This window comes from Hyperolius riggenbachi, chromosome 4 (assembly GCF_040937935.1).
Source record: "Hyperolius riggenbachi isolate aHypRig1 chromosome 4, aHypRig1.pri, whole genome shotgun sequence".
Taxonomy (NCBI): Eukaryota; Metazoa; Chordata; class Amphibia; order Anura; family Hyperoliidae; genus Hyperolius; species Hyperolius riggenbachi.
This window is the reverse complement of record NC_090649.1, coordinates 473,876,422-473,898,834: the sequence shown is the minus strand read 5'-3', so window position 1 is coordinate 473,898,834 and position 22,413 is coordinate 473,876,422. Positions and strand designations below refer to the sequence as shown.

At 46.4% G+C, this 22,413-nt stretch overlaps 1 protein-coding gene across 5 annotated transcripts in view; it reads right to left on the bottom strand.

Moving 5' to 3' along the window:
* The window catches only part of MARK1 (microtubule affinity regulating kinase 1), a 193,052-nt gene that overhangs the window by 18,847 nt on the left and 151,792 nt on the right, over positions 1 to 22,413 (bottom strand). For 4 of the 5 annotated variants that reach the window (XM_068232921.1, XM_068232923.1, XM_068232922.1 and 1 more), the window contains exons 9-14: positions 17,776 to 17,895; positions 14,143 to 14,242; positions 11,249 to 11,361; positions 9,195 to 9,348; positions 3,953 to 4,146; positions 2,359 to 2,459 (exon numbers count right to left, since the gene is read on the bottom strand). In XM_068232921.1, coding sequence (XP_068089022.1) covers positions 2,359 to 2,459; positions 3,953 to 4,146; positions 9,195 to 9,348; positions 11,249 to 11,361; positions 14,143 to 14,242; positions 17,776 to 17,895 — 782 coding nt within the window. Of the gene's footprint in view, positions 1 to 2,358; positions 2,460 to 3,952; positions 4,147 to 9,194; positions 9,349 to 11,248; positions 11,362 to 14,142; positions 14,243 to 17,775; positions 17,896 to 22,413 lie in introns of those variants that run through there. The other variant, XM_068232925.1, reaches the window with a different exon arrangement.

Here is a 22,413-nt window from a genome sequence, read left to right as displayed (position 1 = left end):
ACCGATAATCGTGCGTTCCAAATTTTCCAACTATCGTTTTTTTGGACGATAACGACCGTTATCGTTCAATCCGACCGATCCAACCCGGCGGATTTTTTCGAAAGATAATCGTTCAATCGTTGCAGTGTGTACAAAGATCGTCTGATAACGATTATCTGTGGAGTAGTACGCATGTTCTTATTGCCTGTCATAACGTCACTTCAGTTTGCGCACGCTTTTTTTTATCATTCGTCGTTCAGTACTTTATACTTATAACGTTCACGTGTGTACACAATCGTTCATTACAAACGATCTTTTCGGTCTAATTTGACTATCGTGTAAACGTCACGAATCGTTCGTAACGAACGATCTTTATCGGACGTGTATACGAACCTTTAGCCATAGACCCTGAACAAGCATGCAGCAGATCAGCTGCTTCTGGCATTATTGTCAGATCTGACAAGATTAGCTGCCTGCTTGTTTCTGTTGTTGTCCACACACTATTACAGCCAAACAGATCAGCAGGACTGCCAAGCAACTGGAAATAAATATGGCAGCCTCTATGTACTTCTCGCTTCAGGTTCCCTTTAAAGGAAGTTGTACCATGCAAAAAATAAAATCTAAAAATAATAAATATAAACAAATACAAATTTTTCCCTAAGGACAGCAGCATGTGAACAAGCGCCAGCTCGGCGTGAAACGCCCATTGTGCCGTCCACTTACTCCCTGGTTACCTGAACCCTGATCACCCCGACACCTTCACAACTCAGGTTTTATGTATCTGATGCGACTTTGTTACTGTTGGCTGCAAGAAAAATAAAGCATTTAAAGAGACAGGTGCCCGGTCAGCCTCTATGTACCATATAAAAAATGGCCCACAATTAGCTAGTGCTCCAAAAAATATATGTGAACCATCACCAACCCGCCGCCACCCCCCCCCCCCAGATTTTTCCCCCCCTTTAACCACGTCAGTGTGCCCTTGCCTAAAGGCCCATACACACGGCGTACAAATGTCTGTACAGACACGTGTTGAGCGACGGTTCGTGCGACAATTTGTTGGTGTGGCCACGGCAAGTGACAAAGACTGTCAGCAGACACAGCCATGCTTGAGCGATTCATCGGGGGAATCTCTTGTGACTTTTGTCTCACAGACCGTTCCTTAGTCTGTTGGTGTCCTGTCGTGTGTACGAAGATCTTCTACAGACAGCAGAGTCGCTACCATAGTACTACTACTATACGTAGACTGTGGCAGACAGCAGAGTCGCTACCATAGTACTACTACTATACATAGTCTGTGGCAGACAGCTTCCGTCGTGTCTTCACTCTTTCTGTTGTCACGTGTGTACAACTGTCGCAAACTTGAACGGTCGCTGCCATAAATATGCTGTTGTCTCTTGTCTGTCATTGCCTCACATCTACAGACAAATGTATGCCGTGTGTATGGGCCTTAACTGCTCAACCTGCTGCCGCTCAAATTTCCAGCGGCGTTGGATACTATTCCCCCTCAGAGTTGTAGCAGTTTGGAGATAAAAGTAATTTGGGGTACACCTGAATTAAGCATTGCGTGGGCCACAGACTATCGCACTGGTGCTATAGCGGTGCCCAACTCAGGCGCTATGTGGCTGGCCTCGAAACCACCAGCTTCGCACTGAGACACCTTAGCCAGCATCGAATCACTGCTTAACTGCCTACCGTCTGCTCCACGCCAACTGGTGTGAGCGGCAGCCCCATGACCACTCAGCGCCAATTGGCGTAAAGTCCTAGGGGCGGAGATTGCATGGGATTGCGCATTCCCACTTGAATGACAGAGCTCCGCTCCGTCATCAGTCTCCCAGCAGCGATCACTGCTAGTAGACGGTTAGATGGCTATTTACTGTGTACAGCGCTGCGATCTACGGCAGCGCTGTACTGGGGACAGCCATGCGACACGGCTGTCCCCTCTGGAGGCAGGGAAGCGGTTGGCTGGCGGGAGGGTGGGATAAAAAAATAATTTAAAAAAATACAGAAATGTATTGTACAAATAAATAAATATTTGTAAGAGAATAAACAAACATTGGGGGAGCTATCACAGCCCACCATCAGAAAGCTCTGTTGGTGGGCAGAGGGGGGGGGGGAATCACTTGTGTGCTGAGTTGAAGAGCCCTGCAGCAAGCCCTTAAAGCTGCAGTGGCATATTTTGTAAAAAATGTCCTGGTCACTAGGGGAGGTTTAAGAACCGCAGTCCTCAAGAGGTTAACAGGAAAAATCACTTAATCACCCCATGAATTGTCATGAACTGCTTTTGAATTTGCTTTCGCAGATGGTTTGCATGTTTTTTGCAGTTTGGTTATTTACGTAGGCACTTATTTGCACACATACAGACTCTTAGTATTCTGTTACCTGCTGTCCTTCCCATTCTGTACAGCGTTGAGTTTATCAGTAGTTCGTTCACATACGTAAGTGTTTCTTCTTGTCATTCCGCTGCCGGGAAACAGACTATTCTGCAAGAGGACAAACATCACACAATAAGACACTGCGACTCCTCCAGAATATCTAGGATGGTTTTCAGTCTGTCCAGCTCTTGGTATAGCTAGATGTCCAGTCCCTGAATAACGTAAAGAGACTCTGAAGTCTCTTAAAAATCCTTTTTTTATTACACAATCCTGTTTAACACATTAGCCCTACCTAAACTGCCGCATCCCCGCGGCTGTAATCTATCTAAATCCCCCCTAACTCTCCCCCGCAAAATCCACGACTTTTTTGGTCGTGGATTTTGCTGCTGTTGGAGGCAGAGTTTTCAGCTGCAGCTCTGCCTCCATTTGCATCTATCAGCGCGTATCTCCGCCTCTCCCCCGCCCCTCTCAGTGAAGGAAGACAGAGAGGCGGGGGAGAGGCGGCGATCCGGGCTGACAGACGCGCTGAGAGGCAGAGCTTCGGCTCATAGCTCTGCCTCTCACGGAAGAGCTGCCTAGATTGCCCCCCGGGGAGTTTGGGGGGATTTAGTTAGATTACAGCGGCGGGGATGCGGCGGTTTACGTAGAGCTAATATGTTAAACAGGATTTTATAATAAAACAAGGATTTCTAAGAGACTTCAGAGTCTCTTTAAAGGGAATGTTAAGTGAAATGTAATGTGGACAGTTACTGACCTAGGGTTTTTTACAGCCCCCTGAGGCTCTTCTGGAACCTTGCAGTCATTCCATGTTGCTCTGTTACTCTGCTGTCCCCCTCCGAAAGCTGGAAAAGTTGTCCAGTTGCTGGTTACTTTGCATGCGTGGCCCCGTGCCTCCTCCATCGCGCTCCCATAGTCAGGAGTGTTCTACACATGCACTGTAGCAATTCTTACTTCCTGCACACACACAGAACGCTCCCGCCCACGGAAACACAATGGAGGAGAGGCGCAGCAGGGGCAGCGCATGCAGCATTTCAAGTGGGACAACGGCAGAATGATGGCACGGGGCCAGGAGAACTTCAGGGGGCTAGAAGAAGCCACAGGTAAGTAACTGGCCACATTAAATTTCACTTAAAGGGGCACTATGACAAAAAATTGTAAAATTTAAAATATGTGCAAACATAGACAAAGAAGTACCTTTTTCCTGAGTAAAATGAGCCATAAATTACTTTGCAGAGAAGGCAACTTATTTTTTTCTGCACAACTCTACATCACATTATCTTGCCAATCCCAATCAAGTCTGCTTGCTCAGTTAACAAGACAAAATCTGGTGGGTCAAACTAAGGGGTTGTGTATGCTGGCATTTATTCAAAATAAGGGAAGGTCAACGAGATGCTAATAATTGAAAGCTGACAAAAGTTTTGGGAAATGGACCAGCCAGATGCAGATGTTAGAAATGATTGGTCAGTTTTCAAGCTGAATACCTTTGCATCAAGTTTGCAAAAAATAAACTTGTACTTTTTAGCATGCCATTGACCATATTGGTTCTGACACAACCAGGGGTGTAGAGGAATTAGTCAGAGGTGGAGTTCTCAGTCACTTACGCTTGTTGCCGTAGCGGACTTCTTCCTCTCCGGCGCTGCCAGGGGGCTGGCCGTTACTTCTCCTTTGGAGCCCGCCGTGGCGTTGCTAAGTTTACGGGAACCGTTTTTGTCCCAGTCCTCTTTCTGTTCACTTTCCACACTGTTGGCCTGCCCCCGCTTGGAGTAAGAGACGGAGGGCGGGATCGACGGCCCGGCTGCAAATAACACAAACAGATCAGACCTCTGGGAGGAAAAAACTAAAACACAACGTCCAGCACCCGTCAAACAACAGATTGCAAGAAAATAAATTAGAACTGCAAATTACAATTAGGACTCCTCCCATTCCATGTGCAGCCCCCTCTTCCATGTGTAACATCCATGTACAGCAGCCCCTCCCATTCCATGTGCATCCCCCTCTTCCATGTGTATCATCCATGTAAAACAGTCCCCTCCTATTCCATGTGCAGCCCCCTCTTCCATGTGTAACATCCATGTACAGCAGCCCCTCCCATTACATGCATAGCCCCCTCTTCCATGTGTAACATCCATGTACAGCAGCCTCCTCCCATTCCAAGTTCCACAGAGTGACAAAACATGTTGGGCAGAGTGTGGACACGGAAGTGAGACCTGCATGCAGGCGGCTCATGAGTGGCTGGCGCCCCACGTGAATCGGTGGAGTCGGAGGTGCGTGCAACTGTTACACCGGACTGGGGACCAAGAGGCTAAGCCTGCTTGGGGCCAACGAAACAGGGGAGAGACGTCCAAATCAGGGCCGGTGCACACCTGGAGCGCTTCTGAATGCTTTTCAAAACGCTAGCCTTTGAAAAGCGCTTGGCTAATGTTCATCTATAGGTTGGACCACACCAGCGCGATGTGATTTTTAGAGAAACGCAAAGTCACAAACGCGGGTCTTTTTGAGGCTGTTCACCCTCAATGTTAAGTATAGAAAAATTGCTCTAAAAAGCGCTGAACAGAGCGATTTCCCAAGTGCTTTTTTGGTACAGTTGTTAACTATAAGTTCAAACTGTAAAAAAACAAAAAAAAAAACACCCCAAAAATGCTACACCAAAACACTCCAAAAATCGCTAGGGATACCTAGAAAATTGCTAGGCACATGCCTGAAATCTCGTTGAAAAAACTCTTGCCTAGCATTTGCAATTACGCTAGCGCTTTTAGGTATGCACCGGCCTTAAAGAGAACCCGAGGTGTGTTTAAAGAATGTTATCTGCATATAGAGGCTGGATCTGCCTATACATCCCAGCCTCTGTTGCTATCCCAAACCCCACTAAGGTCCCCCTGCACTCTGCAATCCCTCATAAATCCCAGCCGCGCTGTGAGGCTGTGTTTACATCTGTAGTGTCAGTCTCAGCTGCTCCCCCGCCTCCTGCATAGCTCCGGTCCCTGCCCCCGTCCCTTCCCTACAATCAGCAGGGAGGGAAGGGATGCAGGCGGGGACTGGAGTTCTGCAGGAGGCGGGGAGAGCAGCAGACTGACACTATAGAGATAAACACAGCCAGCTCTGACAAGCTGTTTGTCAGCAGCGTGGCTGTGATTTATGGAGGGATTGCAGAGTGCAGGGGGACCTTAGGTGGGTTTAGGATAGCAACAGAGGCTGGGCTGTATAGGCAGATCCAGCCTCTGTATGCAGATAATATTCTTCAAACCCACCTCGGGTTCTCTTTAAACTGCCATTATTCAGGTCTACAGAATGTGGGTGTATTTTGATTTTAAAGTGAACCAGAGACAAAGCACCCTCATGAATTTCAACATGTATATCAAGTGGGAACATTAGAGAAAACACCTACCCCGCTCTCGGTTTCATCCTTCACTGCTCAGCCTGCCTGTTATCAGCCCTCATAAAATCCCCGACTGAGCATTCAGTCTGGCTTTGCTCAGGAATCATTATAGCGGAGTCTTTCTTCTCTTATGTCTTTTCAAGCCCAAGCCTGCCCCCTTCTGGCTCTGCTAGAATGACTCAGCTATAATGAGTCCTGAGCAAAGCCAGACTGAATGCTCAGTCGGGGATTTTATGAGGGCTGATAACAAGCAGGCTGAGCAGTGAAGGATGAAACAGAGAGCAGGGTAGGTGTTTTCTCTAATGTCCCCATTGATATATATGGTAAAATACATGAGGGTGCTTCGTCTCTGGTTTACTTTAAACTCAATAAATGTAAAGCAGTTTTACGCTATGTAAGGTTTTTATTGAGGTAATGGAGACACTATGCTGATACTGATAGGTGACTGACATTGGAGGAATACAAAGAATGCCAGAGAGGTGGGGGGCGACCCGGGAACTGTCCCAAGGCTGCTTCTGACCCACCAGTGGGTCTTGGTGGACAGCGAGTCCTGTATTATGGGTGAGGTGGAAGCTGTCCTATCTGAGAGCATTATATTGTGACAGAAGACGCATTTAGGACTTTATTGAGAGACTTTTTCTTATATTTAACAGACTATAATTGCACAATTCTATATTTAAGTCTAACAGCAATATGCACTCTTGAACGTGTGTGGTGCTACCTCTGTCTGCTGTTTCTGGTATTACATGGAGATGCATTATCCTCCATATTCTCTACCTTGTAATATTTCCATGCGCGCACAGAACAGAGTACAGCCGCCCATCTCCAATGCAGCATGACACAGCGCACAGCTCTCTCGCTAATGTAAAAGGCTCTGCTATTGATCTGTCTAACCCCCGAGTCCAATGTCCCAATAACGTCTGCTATTTCTGTAACCACTCTCAGCAATGCCAGGCATACACTCCTGTGGTATAGATTTACATAAGATTTATGTCTAACGAGCACTAGTCTATGTTAAAGGGGAAATCCACTCTCCACGCGATTTCCTATACACATTTATTAAACCATATATTTCAGATACCGGTAACGGCCATATCTGGCCCACAGAGCCATCATACCAGGGAACTGTATAGGGGAGTCATGAGACGGGTCACTAGACACCAGGGTGCTGAATGGGAGGGAGGAGTGCCACTAGGGACTACGAAACTGTAGAGGGGAGTCACCAGGCAAGTGAATGGGGGAGGGAGGGGGGCCACTAGGGAACTGTATAAAGGAGGGAGGGGAGCCAATAGACACCAGGGAACTGTACAGGGGAGGGAGAAGAGCCACTAGACACCAGGGAACTGTATAGGGGAGGGAGGGGGCTGCTAGACACTAGGAAACTGAATAAGAGAGGGAGGGGCACCACTGGACACCAGGGAACTGAATAGGGGAGGAAGGAATGCCACTAGACACTAGGGAACTGTACAGGGGAGAGAGGGGGGCCACTACACACCAGAGAACTGAATAAGGGGAAGAGGGGGGCACTAGACACCAGGGAACATTATGAGAAAGGGAGGAGGCCACTAGACATTGAGGATGGAGTACAACTTGGTCCCACAGTGGCCAATTCAAGCCCACTTTGTATTTGAGTTTGTCACCCCTGTATTAAAGGTTACCTGAATGAAGTAAAAATATACATGGTAGCCATTCTTCAGTGCCCCTGTTAACTCTGCGGCCCCTCAGCTTTCCTGTCCTCCCCTCCGTCTTAGTACTGTGCCTCCTGTTCAAAGCTCTCACAGTTGGAGCAAGGGCGCATACTCTGTCCACTGTGTGTCCTCTTTGCACTAGCTCCCAAAAATGACTGTGCACAGCAGCTGCGTCCAGGAGCATTCTGGGCATGCGAGGTTTCAAAATAATAATACAATATCTGACATTACTGAAATTGCTCTGGTGTACTTTGCCAAAATGTGCAGACACAGAATGTCCTGACCAGGGGCACAGCTAGAGATTGTGGGGCTTCAGGCAAAGTTTTGGTTACCTCCAACATCCCCCCCCCCCCCGGTCCCCAAGACACACACACACACACACACACAACCAGTATAGGTGGCCAGAAATAGACCCCTCAGTATAAGTAGCCGGAGGGCAACAAGTGTGAGTAAGCAGAGGGACCCCAGCAGAATAAGTACCCCTCTGGCTATATGTAGGAAGTCCCCTTACTATAAGTATCTGGGGGGCCGCAGTATAGGTAGGCAGTAGGACCCCCCTATAGGTAGTCCCTCAGTATAGGTAGTCAGGGAGAAAATGGGGGGGAGGGGGGGGAGACACAGTGATTGGTTATAGGCTCAGGTCTGCCGTATATAAATAGTGTGGTAAGAGATTTTGATGTCACTTTGATGCAGCATAACTTGAGAAAGGAGTAGGTATGATCATAGAGATGCAAATTCTTCCAAGTTTATGCAAATTTTAAAGAAAATATATGTAGTTTGAAAATGGACTAATCAGTTTAAGCCAGGGTTTAAAGTGGACCCAAATTAAAAATACAAGATTTCAGAAATAAAATATTTTTGCTAAATTATAATAATAAATGGCAGCCTTTTTTCAGCTGCATGATGACAGATATAAAATATTTTACATTTATTGGAGGAACCCCTCCCTTCCTTTCAAATTGCCGGGACAGAATCCGGCAAGCTAGTGGAGTAGGTGGTGTCCGGCAAAGGAGAAATTGCTAATGGCTGCCACCTGTATAACCCTAGTTATGCAAAGAGAAGGGTGAAAAGCATGCACTGAAATGCTCATAGGCTTGAAGGAGTGTTTATTTATCTTTGTATGTGTCAGAGTGGTGCAACTAAATATTTTTAATTAAAAAAAGTTTGGTTTGGGTCCGCTTTAAAGTGAACCTAAAGCCTGAAAAAAAAAATGAGATTAACTCACCTGGGGCTTCCCTCAGCCCCCAGCAGCCGATCGGTGCCCTCGCAGCCCCGCTCTGATGCTCCAGGACCCGCCGGCGAACACTTCCGGTTTGGCCGTCACCGGCCGACAGGCATGGGAACGCTAGTGATTGTTCGCGTTCCCAGCCTGTATATCGCCCTTTATGCTGCTATTGCAGCCAGGAGGCCGGCGGGTCCTGGAGCGTCAGAGCGGGGCTGCGAGGGAACCGATCGACTGCAGGGTGCTGAGGAAAGCCCCAGGTGAGTTAATCTCATTTTTTTTTTTCAGGCTTTAGGTTCACTTTAAGCTTATTGGTCCATTTTCAAGCTGCATATATTTGCATAGAAATTTGCATAAACTCAAAAGCATTTCCATCTCTTTGATCATCCCTAGAGAGGAGCTAGGCGCTCTGAAACGCCCCCTCCTTTTTCTGTAATTTATACACATAGCATTAAAAAGCTAATATTACTGATGGCGCCAGTCTCCGGCGTTCCTCCGCACAATACGAACACAAACAATAAAACGTGTGCATTTCAGTGAATGGATGAAGCCCTTACCATGGTCGCTGAACCGCCGCTGCTTTTGATTGGCTGATATGCTCCTCTGCACCTTCATGTGAGCTGGAGATGGCACAGAACTGTTGTTCAGGTCACTGCTGGGCCGAGACCTCTGGCACAGGCTGGTGCTGGATAGGGACTCGCTGCCCTCAAACTGCAGAGAAAAAATGTGTCCAAAAAGAAACAAATGTGAGACGCCAATGCTGCCTTTTACATTAAACACATAGCCATGCTTATAGGAGGGGAAAGTTGGTTTTCAAGCATAAATCCTTCTGGAAGCATCCATCTTTTAAGCCATAAAACAAAGCAGAAATAATGACCCTTTTAACTTTCCTGCACTAAAACCTTATCTCATGCGGTCGCTTACTGTTTCTTAGCTGTGTAAGTGCTTCAGAAAACAGGACTGTGTTCCACCCAACGGGTGGAAGAGCTCAGAGAAGCTCTTTTGCATAGAAAACAACTGATTTTTTTTCACTCTTCTTGTACTGGAAACAATATGAGACTCTTCTCTACTCTTCTACTACTCCAATGACAGGTGCATTTGCCTCCTTTTGAGGATTTCATGGAAATGTGACAATGTACAGCCCCTACACTCAAATTAAAGCGGATCCGAGATGAAAAACTATAACAAGTAACTACTTGTCTATTTATCTCATCTAAGGTTTAGATAGTTTACACAGCAAATCTAGCTTCAAACAGCTTCAACAGAATATGATTATGTCTTCCTGTGTTACAATGACAGCAGCCATGTTGTTTGTAAACATTACACACAGGCAAGCTTATCTGCATATTCAGGACTCAGCCTGTGAAAAAAACCTAATCCTCCTCCTCCTCCCCTCTGAAATCTCTGCCTAGTAATACCTCCCCCTCCTCCTGCCCAGACTGAGCTCCCATAAGCCCTTGCTACTGTCTGAAAATGCCAAGGCTCTCTGAAAAGCTGTGGACGAGGCTTGTTTAGTTTATAGGGAATTAGAGTATTAAAACAAATCAAAAAAGTATTTGGCTTGAGGAATGCCCTATAAACTATATGTAAGGAACACAATTATGCAATGAGTAAAAGTTCATCTCGGATCCACCTTAAGTACAATCCTGCAGCGTCAGAGAAAGAAGATTTCCGATAGATTATAGCATGAAATCTTTTGGGACTTGACAGAGTCTGCAGTTGCCTCCCTAGTATATAAATGAATGTACTCCCCTGTGTGTGTATAATATATATATATATATACACACAAACACACACACACACACACATACACCTGTGTCGCCTCGGGCAAACAGGCACAGCAGGGGACAGAGGCACAGAAGGGGCAAACAGAGGCACAGAGGGGGGACAAACAGAGGCACATGTGGGGACAAACAGATACATGGGGGGACAAACAGCGGCATGGGTGGGGGCAAACAAGCACAGGGAGGACAAACTGGCACAGTGGGAGACAGAGTGGCACTGGAGGCAAAGGGGAGCACATAGAAGGCAAAGGGAGCAGAAACGGCATAGCATTCCAACTTAAGAACGGATTCAGGTTAAGAACGAGCCTACAGTCCCTATCTCGTTCGTTAACCGGGGACTACCTGTAATGTATAAATTCACAAACGGGGGAAAATGTATACACTAATGGGAACAGTGCTGGGGGTTTCGTTGTGTTCGTCCAGACATCGCTCGCTGTTTCCGCCTCGCACCCAATCGACCACGAAGGCTTGACATCTTGCAGCATATCCAATCCATACATGTGACCAATTTACACCCGAAACTGGCTGCATCGTCGATCGAGCATGCATTTGGTGGCACAGGATTTTCATTTGATACAATAATAATTATCGAATTGGATGGTCGATTGGCAGCCAAGTCGAGAGATGTATGGCCGCCTTTCCACTGTAGTGACACTTCAGCCTTGTGATCATTATAACTGGATGCAGTACATAATAGTGTCCTGCAGGTGTCAGTGCTGTCCATATTCTACAACAAATCTAACCTTCTCAAAAATCCCTCAGTTTACAGCTTTTTTCCATATCTCTTCAGAGAGCCCTGAAGGGATAAAAACAGAACAAACACTTACCTCAGGCGGTTTTCTTCCCAGCAGTAGGTAAGTGGCCATAACTTCATCATACTTCTGGTTCACCACCGACTCACTAATCTCTTCTTTGGAAAATCCCATGGTGACCATGATGTCTGCAAGAAGTGAAGAACATTCAATCATTTATGATATAAAACGGATATGAAGAGATAAGTGGTGATGTCAGACAACTGAGAGACATCTAAAGGTGCTCATACACTAATCGTTTTTTCCTGGCAGATTCAAGCACCGTGATCTAATCTGCCATAGACTGGTTCTCCAACATGGCCGCCAGATCTTTATTTTGATTAATTTCTGTCTGAAATCGATCAAAATGATCAATGGCTCTGGATGAAAGATCTCGCTGGGAGGTGGTGGGACGCAGAGCATTGGTAGATCGACAGCTAGGTGGTCTTTCCCTCCAAGTTTTAACAGTGCCCCTTCGGGGGTCCATTTCTATGGAGAGAGCTTGCAGTGGAGCAAACTCACATGTCAGTCTAGCCCTCCCATATCCTTCCGTCTCCATCCCTGCGGCATGTTACAGATAACTCCCAACTGTCCTTTTTTTGGAGGGACGGGCCCCTCTTTGAGAACCAAATTCCTCTGTCCCTCTTTCTCCCTCATTTGTCCCTCTTTCAGGACAGATGTACAGATCTATGTAAATACAGTATATGTATTTTTCTGCTGAAAATGTGTTTAATTGGCTCTAAACTTTATTCCCATCCTTTAAAGTGATTCATTTCTTATTTTAATGGTGTGATCTGCCTTCTTAAAAACAGGAGGTACTTGCGATAATTCAGTTTTAAAGGGAACCTTAACTGTACAAGTTAAGTAAATTTTTACGCGTTACGGATGTAATGCATTACACCCGCAACGCGTAAAAATGTACTTGTTGATGTCTGCAATAGCTTCCTGCACCAGCAGGGATGCGTAAAAATGTACGTATGGCGGCCGCCGACTCCCAGTCGGCAAAAACGAAACTAGCTGGCAGCGGAGGACCAGAGGAGCCATGAGTGACTGCGAGGGCACAGGATGGCTGCAGGGGGCTGGTAGATGCCCCAGGTAAGTAAAACTCTTTTTTTTATAGTTAAGGTTCCCTTTAAAGCGAACCTAAACTGAGAGGGATATGGATGTTTCCTTTTAAACAATACCAGTTGCCTGGCAGTAGTGGTTGAATTACACACCTGAAACAAGCATGCAGCTAATCCAGTCTGACTTCAGTCAGAGCACCTGATCTGCATGCTTATTCAGGGGCTGTGGCTGAAAGTATTCGAGACACAGGATCAGCAGGAGAGTCAGGCAACTGGTATTATTTGAAAAGGAAAAATCCATATCCTTCTCACTTTAGGTTCCCTTTAAAGGAACATCTGTGGTTACCCACAATGCACCACTACTGAATATGCAAATTATTTCTTTACGCCTCTGAAGCCAGGCTTGCATCCAGAACTGCTGATTATAGCAAGCCTAAAGCTTTCACTTTTACACAGCCTCATCAACCCCACATGTAGACAGCCTGTTTCAGACCGTTGGTCGTCCTCCGTACATGGCAGGCATTGATATGGCTGTATGGGATAGGGGCTTGGACCAGCACAACAGAGTAACCAAGCAGCTCGGGGTGACCCAAAAGGAAAGTGTAGGGAATTAAAAGAGACCAAAAAGCCCTCCTATTAAAAAGCAAGTCAGATCGGACCTGGCGGAAATAATCAATTTGACTGTCAATCTGACGGAGAATTGCATTGTGTGTACTAGGCATTAGTTTGGTAAATACACCCAATAAGGGCTGGAACCCACAGGAGCGCTTTTGGCAGCGTTTTGGCAGCACTGCGATACGCTAGCAGTTTGCCAAAACGCTGGGCTAATGTTAATGGATGGGGCAACTTCCACAGGAGCGTTTGCGTTTCTCAGAAACGCAAACGCAGGACGTGCAGCATTTTGGGAGCGTTAGCGCTTCAATGTAAAGTATTGAACCGCTAGCGGAAACGCTCAGCAAAACCTAAACTAAGCGGTTTTGCTAGCGTTTTGCGGTTCAGCACACTGTAACAAAATGAAAAATAATTCACAGGACCAATCAGGATAAAAACGCAAAACGCAAAACGCTAGGCACCCGCTGGGGAAAAAAATACAATGTTGCAAAACACGACCAAAAACGCGCATGAATCCGCTTGCAAACCGCTCAGACAAAACGCTAGCGGTTGCGTTTTGCGTTTGCGGTTTTCAGTGGGTTCCAGGCCTAAGGTGGTAACACTGCCATTTGTGCTATTACTGTAAAACAGGGGTCAGGAACCTTTTTGGCTGAGAGTCATAAACACCACATTTTAAAATGTATTTCCGTGAGAGCCATACAATAGGTTTCAAACTGGGACAGTGCGCATGCGCAGCAGAGGGCTCACGTCCCTGTTGCCATGGTGATGTGTATACAGTTGATCCTCCGGGCAGCGGAAATGTCAGGCACGTCTTCAGCTTCTCTTGGGTTTCAGCAACATCAGCAATTTCCCCGAGAGCCAGACAGGAGAAATACCGACTAACAGCTAGTACAATTAGCTAGCTGACTTGGGGGTTGATTAACTTTGTGGGACAAGATCCCCTCACTAGGCCCAATAGGCTGCCTGTCAAGTGACAGACAGCCTATTGGGCCAATGAAAGTGCAGGGATCTCGTCCTACAAAGTCATGGACCTGACAGAATCCAGGGTGGGACAATTGGAGCGGCTGTTAGTTTTGGGTGAGTGTGAAAATGTTACTTGCGCTGCCACACTAAGCCGCACTGCTTGCACAGTGTAGCTTAGTGAATCAACCTCTACCGATTTGTCTGTGAGCCAGATGTAGCCATCAAAAGAGCCACATCTGGCTCCCGAGCCATAGGTTCCCTAACCCTGCTGTAAAAGGTCATTCCGCCTACCTATCCTCTTGGTGTCATTGTTATCCGCTTCTGGCTCAGTATATGGCTTCAGGTCATCCTCTTCATAGCCAACGTTCATCCAACGATCCTTCATGATTTGCTGGGAGCGACAACAATATATAAATGGGCAAATCAGTGCAGCCAAAACATCGCAAATGAAAGGCCAGCGACGGCTGACCTGAGCACATCTCCCCCACAGACAATGAACACTTTAGAAGCAAACATACAATAACAACCTCTATCTGAACTATTAATTGCCAACATAGTTATTTTATCTGTCTGTAGGCTCAATCCACAAGGCATTACCACATGCGGTAAAGCAAAATACACCCGATTTTACTGAACATTTTGTCCTACGTTAATTCGCAAAGGTGTTTACCGCATGGAAAACTAATTACCAACAAGTGAGGTAAATACCTCAAATGTCAAGAGCATGCGGTAAAACATGAGATATTTTATCTCCAGCCTGCATCTGTCGGGATATCTTAAAGGAGAACTGTAGTGAGAGGGATATGGAGGCTGCCATAATTATTTCCTTTTAAGCAATACCAGTTGCCTGGCAGCCCTGATGGTCTATTTGCCTAAAGAAGTGTCTGAATCACACCAGAAACAAGCATGCAGCTAATCTTGTCATATCTGTCTAAATTTGTCAGAAACACCTGATCTGCTGCATGCTTGTTCAGGGCCTATGGCTGAAAGTATTAGAGGCAGAGGATTAGCTGAATAGCCAGGCAACTGGTATTGCTTAAAAGGAAATAAATATGGCAGCCTCCATATACCTCTCACTACAGTTCTCCTTTAAAGGAGTACTGCAGGGGCGGGGGGGGGGGGGGGGGGGGAAATGAGTTGAACTTACCCAGGGCTTCTAATGGCCCCCCGCAGACATCCTGTGCCAGGCAACCACTCACCGATACTCCGGCCCCGCCTCCAGTTCACTTCTGGAATTTCAGACTTTAAAGCCTGAAGACCACTGCGCCTGCGTTGCCATGTCCTCACTTCCGCTGTCACCAGGAGTGTATTGCGCAGGCCCAGCATGGTCTGTGCCTGTGCAGTACACTCCTGGTGACATCGGCGGGAGCGAGGACACGGCAACGCAGGCGCAGTGGTCTTCAGGCTTTACAGTCTGACATTCCAGAAGTGAAAGGGAGTCGGGCCAGAGCATCGGTGAGTGGTTGCGCTGGCACAGGATGTCTGCGCGGGACCATTAGAAGCCCCGGGCTAGATCAACTCATTTTCCCCCAACCCCCTACAGTATTCATTTAAGCCCAATCTACACGATACGATTCTTTGTACGATTCACTTACGATTCTATTTACCATCCGATTAAATCCAACATGTCCGATCGGGATTCGATTCAATTCGATTTGCCATTGTTTTGAACATTCAGTTGTTACTGACAGCAGCTGATATATAACTGACAGCAACTGGTATATTTCAGATCTGACAAAATATTGTCAGAACTGGAAGGGATCACTGTAAGAAGAAAATGGTGAACTTCTGAGAGGAACTGACAGTGAGGTAAGTATGTAATATTCATTTGCAGCTACGTCGTGTTTATTTTAAATAATTGTATTCGCTTCAGGTTCCCTTTACGTTAAAAAACAAAACAAAACAAAGTTTAACTTAACTGGGGTTTCTTGCAGCCCCCTGCAGTCATCCTGCGTCCATGCTGTCCTTCCGCGACCCTCCAACTGAAAGCTGGCCGGCCACACACCTCCTTGGTGTTTCATATTTGATTATTTACCTTATACGCTATTTAAAGTGAACCAAGCACCATTTTTAGCACCCAGGGCTTCTCTATAGCACTTTAAAAATGCATGCCAACAATGTTACTCATTTAAAAAAAATATTTTTAAAGCTTTAGCACATGCCTTTATTACCCTATTTCCTCCTAATCCCATGGCCTGGCCATCAGGCAGAGGTTTCAGGTAGATAAGGGTAATTATTTTACTGCATACATTAACAGAGGTAAAACAAAAAACCTTTGATCAGCAGGGTGTGTGTGTAGATGGGACACTGTGCTTCAAAGAGTTTAGAAAAGTCACACATGCTATCTTAACACCTTTCCTGTGGATCCAGTGTTCTCCCCAGGCTCTTTTAGCCGGGTGCTCCACCCGGCTAGTTTTAGTGACCACCCGGCTGTCATCGGCTCACCCTCTCCTTTGCTATATGCAGAGAAGCGCCAGCCCTGAATTCTGTTATCACACCCCACCCGGCTACTTTTTCATGCCACCCGGCTACTTTTTTATGCCACCCGGCTGGAAAAAAATTCTGGGGAGAACACTGGGATCAATAATTGGCAGCCAGAAGGGGAGGAGGAATATGGCAGCTCCTATAGCTATTAGAAGCCAGGCAAAATAAGTGGTGCTTGGTTCCCTTTTTAACACTTTTTCCAAGTTCATTAAGATTTTCACACATTTGGTAATAATTTGGTAAAAAAACAAACAAAAAAAACCCCTGCATAACAATTCACAAAGATTTTTTTACCTCATGTGGTATTTCATTCAGCATTTGATGGATTGTTGCAGTGCAGGGAAAATGGATGAAAGGTGTGATACGGATTTTTAAGTTTTGTTTAAAATTAGCATAACATTTATATCAGCTCAAAACCATTAGTATCTTATTAACCATTTTTGAATTCTACATCGTAATATTGTGAAATCGGGAAATCTGTTTTTATTATTACAGTAACATTCTTATTTTCCTGAATAGTTTAATTCGTTTTCGCCTTTTCTCTGCTGTTTCCTCCCTTCTATGACCTTCCGAATGGCTGTTTGTTACCAACAGCTCCAGGCTGGAGATAAATACTGAGCACCTCCGTTGTTTTACCGCATGCTCTAATCTTTGTGAATTGACATTTATTGAGGTATTTACCTCACTAGTCGACAATTTACATCACAAGTCATTTATATACCTCACTAGTCGTTAATTTACCTCACAAGAAGTTAATTTACCTCGCAAGACGTTAATTTACCTCGCAAGACGTTAATTTACCCCACAAGTCGTTAATTTACTTCACAAGTCAGTTATTTACATTTCAAGTCATTTATTTACCTCACAAGACACAAATTTACCTCACTAGTGATCAATTTTTTTTTTCACGCGGTAACAGCCTTAGTGAACTGACATTTCACTTAAAGGGACTTAAAGGGACTCCGAGCAGTGCAGTAACTATGGAAAGATGCATATCATTTTGAAGCTCTCTTTCTCCTCTTTCCACTGATATATAAACCGCCACCCTACACCTTTTAGTTTTCGTTATTTTCACGATCGAAATTGCGGCCGCCATCTTGGATTCCTTATTCAGCATTGTATTATGCAGGACGACACTTTCCCCAGTGTCGGCAGCTCCATTCAGTGCAATGCAATGATATAATTACAAACATCATGCCGGTAGGTGTGAGGATATAATTAATTAGTTGTGGGTATGCTTAAGGGCATACCCACAGGCACTGCTAGAAGTCCCTTTAATGTTTGTTAAAAACAACAGTTTTCTGCTTCACCAAATGCGGTAATGGTTTGTGAATTGATCCTAATATAGTCATTTCAACTGCCTTTGCCCCAAAGTAGCGTTATCTGTACAAAAATGACAATCTCAACACGCAGAAGCAACAGCCAGTTTGTGCCACTTACTTCTAAGCTGCCTCTTTTGACGGGATTCAGGACGAGCAACTTCTTCAGCAGGTTTTCACAGTCTGTGGACATATAGAAAGGAATACGATACTTTCCCCGTAATACTCGCTCCCGCAATTCCTTGACAAGAGAACAGAACACAGATAGTTAGCAGGAGACCAGCGATTTAACTCCATCCCAAGCATTCACTTCTTTGCTGGACTGGGATCCCTCGGCATTAAGGCCCGCAAGTTGTTTTTTTTTTCACGCTTGCAATGTCTAATTCAGTTGCCATAAATGCAAGAATCGCATGGTACTAGCGGGAAAAAGCAACATGAGCTTTCTGAGAGAAGAGTGGATTAAATCTTGTGTACCATGCAAAGCAGATAAATAACAGCTTTTATCTTTAACCGGTTCAGCTTACAGCTGTTTTCACCTCAAGGACGGAAGAAATTTCCCCATTAGCACTCCTCCCATTCATTCGCCCATAACTTTATCGCTACTCATCACATGTAAATGCTCTATATCTTGTTTTTTGGCACAAATTAAGCTCTCTGTGGGCAATACTTGTTTTCAGTAATTACTTTATTTTCTATGCAAATCCCTTATACCTTACTTTAAACATCTGCTTGGTAACTGGGGTGGGGGCTTTGAAATGTATTGATTCTATTAATTTTTTTTTTTTTTTATAAAAGATATGTGGTGTGTGTAATTTAAGTTTTTGCCACTAGATGGCGATAGAAACACTCCCTGGATTACCAGGACGTGTTTAATTTTTTTTTTTTTTTACATTTTCATTCTCAGCTTTATGATGAATGGACATGGCCCCTGATCAGGGTGATGTCCATTCATTACATGCACTGGGATTGGTACGGTGAAGCCGTGCTTCCCTTCCCCAACCGCCGGCACAGAAAACCACTAGGGTATGCATGGGCTGCGGCCCCGCGCACGCACCGCCGCTCAAAGACCGGATGCGGATACGCGTCTAGATATACTTGATCTGCGCCTATCTGGACGAGAATACTCATCCAGATAAACTTGAGCTAGTTAAAGAGGGAACAAAATAGCGGAATCCCATTTTCACAAAGTCAGAACACTAACATTTGAGTGAGATGCGGCTCTGCTTAATAATCATAAAGAGATGTAATGACATATCGTAAAATGCAGTATATTACAGCAAAGGCCCTATTATCTGGAACTCATGTATTCAGAAGTGTCAACTTCCTGAGGGAGAGAACGGGGCAGTACTTTTCTAAGTACTTGCAGAGTTTTCCGCAGCAGAAGCGATTTACCGATCCCACGCTCACAGTCTTCCTGCAGCTCCCAAGGACCATACGGCATCCATGTACAAGTCCTGGCACGCCAAGCGGCCCACGTTGGGTCACATAACATGCCAGGTCCCGTACACAGAGAACGTCGGAAAGCCGCTGGGAGCTACAAGAAATACAGAAGACTGCTCCTGGAGGATTGGCAAGTTGCTTCTGCTGCACGGGATCGTATGCTTCTGCTACACGCATTCTGCTGGATACTGAGGATACCCACTTATAGGCAAATTTTCCTGGTTTCAGCATCAGAGACACTTCCTATACTATTAGTACCGTATATACCCGCGTATAAGCCTCATTTTTCAGCACAAAAAATTGCACTGAAAAGATACCCCTCGGATTATATGTATGTGAGTTCGTGAAGCAGAATGGTTGGAGGAGTGGGTTTTGTCACTGGCAGAGGAGCATAAGGATTGTGCACTAGTGATCCTGCTCTTGGCAGCTGGCTCCCTGCTGTCTCCATGCTCCCCAACAGTGTGCAGAGAGCGCTGCTCAAGACTAGAGTTGGGCCGAACCTCAGATTTTAGGTTCGCGAACTTTCGCGGAATGTTCGGTTCGCGTTAAAGTTCGCGAACCGCAATAGACTTCAATGGGGATGCGAACTTTGAAAAAAAAAAAAATTATGCTGGCCACAAAAGTGATGGAAAAGATGTTTCAAGGGGTCTAACACCTGGAGGGGGGCATGGCGGAGTGGGATACACGCCAAAAGTCCCCGGGAAAAATCTGGATTTGACGCAAAGCAGCGTTTTAAGGGCAGAAATCACATTGAATGCTAAATGACAGGCCTAAAGTGCTTTAAAGGGGAACTGAAGATAGAGGTATACGGAGGCTGCCATATTTATTTCCTTGCAATCAATACCAGTTGCCTGGCAGCCCTGCTGGTGTATTTCTCTGCAGTAGTATCTGAATACCACCAGAAACAAGCATGCAGCTTTTCTTGTCAGATCTGACTTTAAAGTCTGAAACACCCGATTTGCTGCATGCTTGTTCAGGGGCTATGGCTAATAGTATTAGAGGCAGAGGATCAGCAGGGCTGCCAGGCAACTGGTATTGCTTAAAAGGAAATAAACATGGCAGCCTCCATATACCTCTCTCTTCAGTTCCCCTTTAAAACATCTTGCATGTGTATACATCAATCAGGTAGTGTAATTAAGGTACTGCTTCACACTGACACACCAAACTCACCGTGTAACGCACCGCAAACAGCTGTTTGTGTAGTGACGGCCGTGCTGGACTGGTGCGCACCATGGCGAGAGTGCAGGTTTTGGTGGCTTTACAGCCCATATGGTCGCCTGGCTGATGTAGCTGAATGACAGAACAGTGACTGTCCAGCTGATCAAATTTGGTCTGACCACAATGAAGCAACGACCTTATTATCTTTTGTGTGCCCCCCGAGACACTCATCTAGGCGCCGGTCATTGCTTCATTGTGATACGCAAGCCCCTTCACCACGGCAAGGTAATGATCACGAAGGGGAATGGGCGCATGTACATGCCTTTTCTTTTGTTGTTGCAGCTGCCCGCAGTGCAGCCAGAAAAATTAGGCAGTCATGTACACGCACCAGAAAAATTATTACAGCCTAAAAAATTCAGCAATCCGCCTGGAGTCCCGGACCCTGTTGGTGGTGGCGGAGAAGGTAGTCAAGCGGCCTGCAGGCAGACATGCTGTGTGGAGGGACTGGGAGCGACTTAGTCTTCTTGGGGCAGGCCAGGCAGCCAGTCACACGGCGTGCAGGCAGAGATGCTGTGTGTGCGGGGACTGACTTAGTCTTGGGGCGAGCAGCAGCTCTCCGGGATCCATGCCTCATTCATTTTGATAAAGGTGAGGTACTTAACACTTTTGTGACTTAGGCGACTTCTCTTCTCAGTGACAATGCCTCCAGCTGCGCTGAAGGTCCTTTCTGACAGGACGCTTGCGTCAGGGCAGGAGAGAAGTTGGATGGCAAATTGGGACAGCTCTGGCCACAGGTCAAGCCTGCGCACCCAGTAGTTCAAGGGTTCCTCATCGCTGTTCACAGCAGTGTCTACATCCACACTTAAGGCCAGGTAGTCGGCTACCTGCTGTTCCAGGCGTTGGTGGAGGGTGGATCCGGAAGGGCTACGGCGAGGCGTTGGACTAAAGAACGTCCGCATGTCCGACATCACCATGAGATCGCTGGAGCGTCCTGTCTTTTGACTGCGTGGACACGGGAGGAGGATTAGTGGCAGTGGTACCTTGCTGGCGTTGTGCTGTCACATCACCCTTAAAGGCATTGTAAAGCATAGTTGACAGCTGGTTCTGCATGTGCTGCATCCTTTCCACCTTCAGGTGAGTTGGTAACAGGTCCGCCACTTTGTGCCTGTACCGAGGGTCTAGTAGTGTGGCCACCCAGTACAGCTCATTCCCCTTGAGGTTTTTTATACGGGGGTCCCTCAACAGGCAGGACAGCATAAAAGACGACATCTGCACAAAGTCGGATCCAGTACCCTCCATCTCCTCTTGCTCTTCCTCAGTGACGTCACGTAAGTTAACCTCCTCCCCCCAGCCGCGAACAATACCACGGGAAGGTTGAGCAGCACAAGCCCCCTGCGACGCCTGCTGCGGGTGTTCTCCTGCCGCCGTCCCCTCCTCCTCCTCCTCCCCCAAAGAAACACCTTGCTCATCATCCTCTGAGTCTGACTCATCTTCTGCACACGACTTCTCTTCTTCCTCCTCCTCCCCCCTCTGTGCTGCCGCAGGTGTTGAGGAAACAGCTGGGTCTGATGAAAATTGGTCCCATGCCTGTTCCTGCCGTAACGGTTCCTGGTCACGCTCATTCGCAGCTTCATCCGCCACTCTACGCACAGCACGCTCCAAGAAGTAAGCGTAGGGAATTAAGTCGCTGATGGTGCCCTCACTGCGGCTCACCAGGTTGGTCACCTCCTCAAACGGCCGCATGAGCCTGCATGCATTTTTCATCAGTGTCCAGTTGTCGGGCCAGAACATCCCCATCTTCCCAGACGGTTTCATTCTACTGTAGTTGTAGAGGTAGTGGGTCACGGCTTTCTTCTGTTCTAGCAGGCGGGAGAACATGAGCAGGGTCGAATTCCAGCGAGTCGGGCTATCGCAAATGAGGCGTCTCACCAGCATGTTGTTTATCCGCTGAATTTCCGCAAAGCGTGCCATGGCTGTGTAAGACCGCCTCAAATGCCCACAGAACTTTCTGGCCTGCTTCAGGACATCCGCTAAGCCAGGGTACTTTGCCACAAATCTTTGAACAACTAGATTCATGACATGTGCCATGCAGGGTATGTGTGTCAGCTTCCCCATATACAAAGCGGCAAGCAGATTGCTGCCGTTGTCGCACACCACGTTG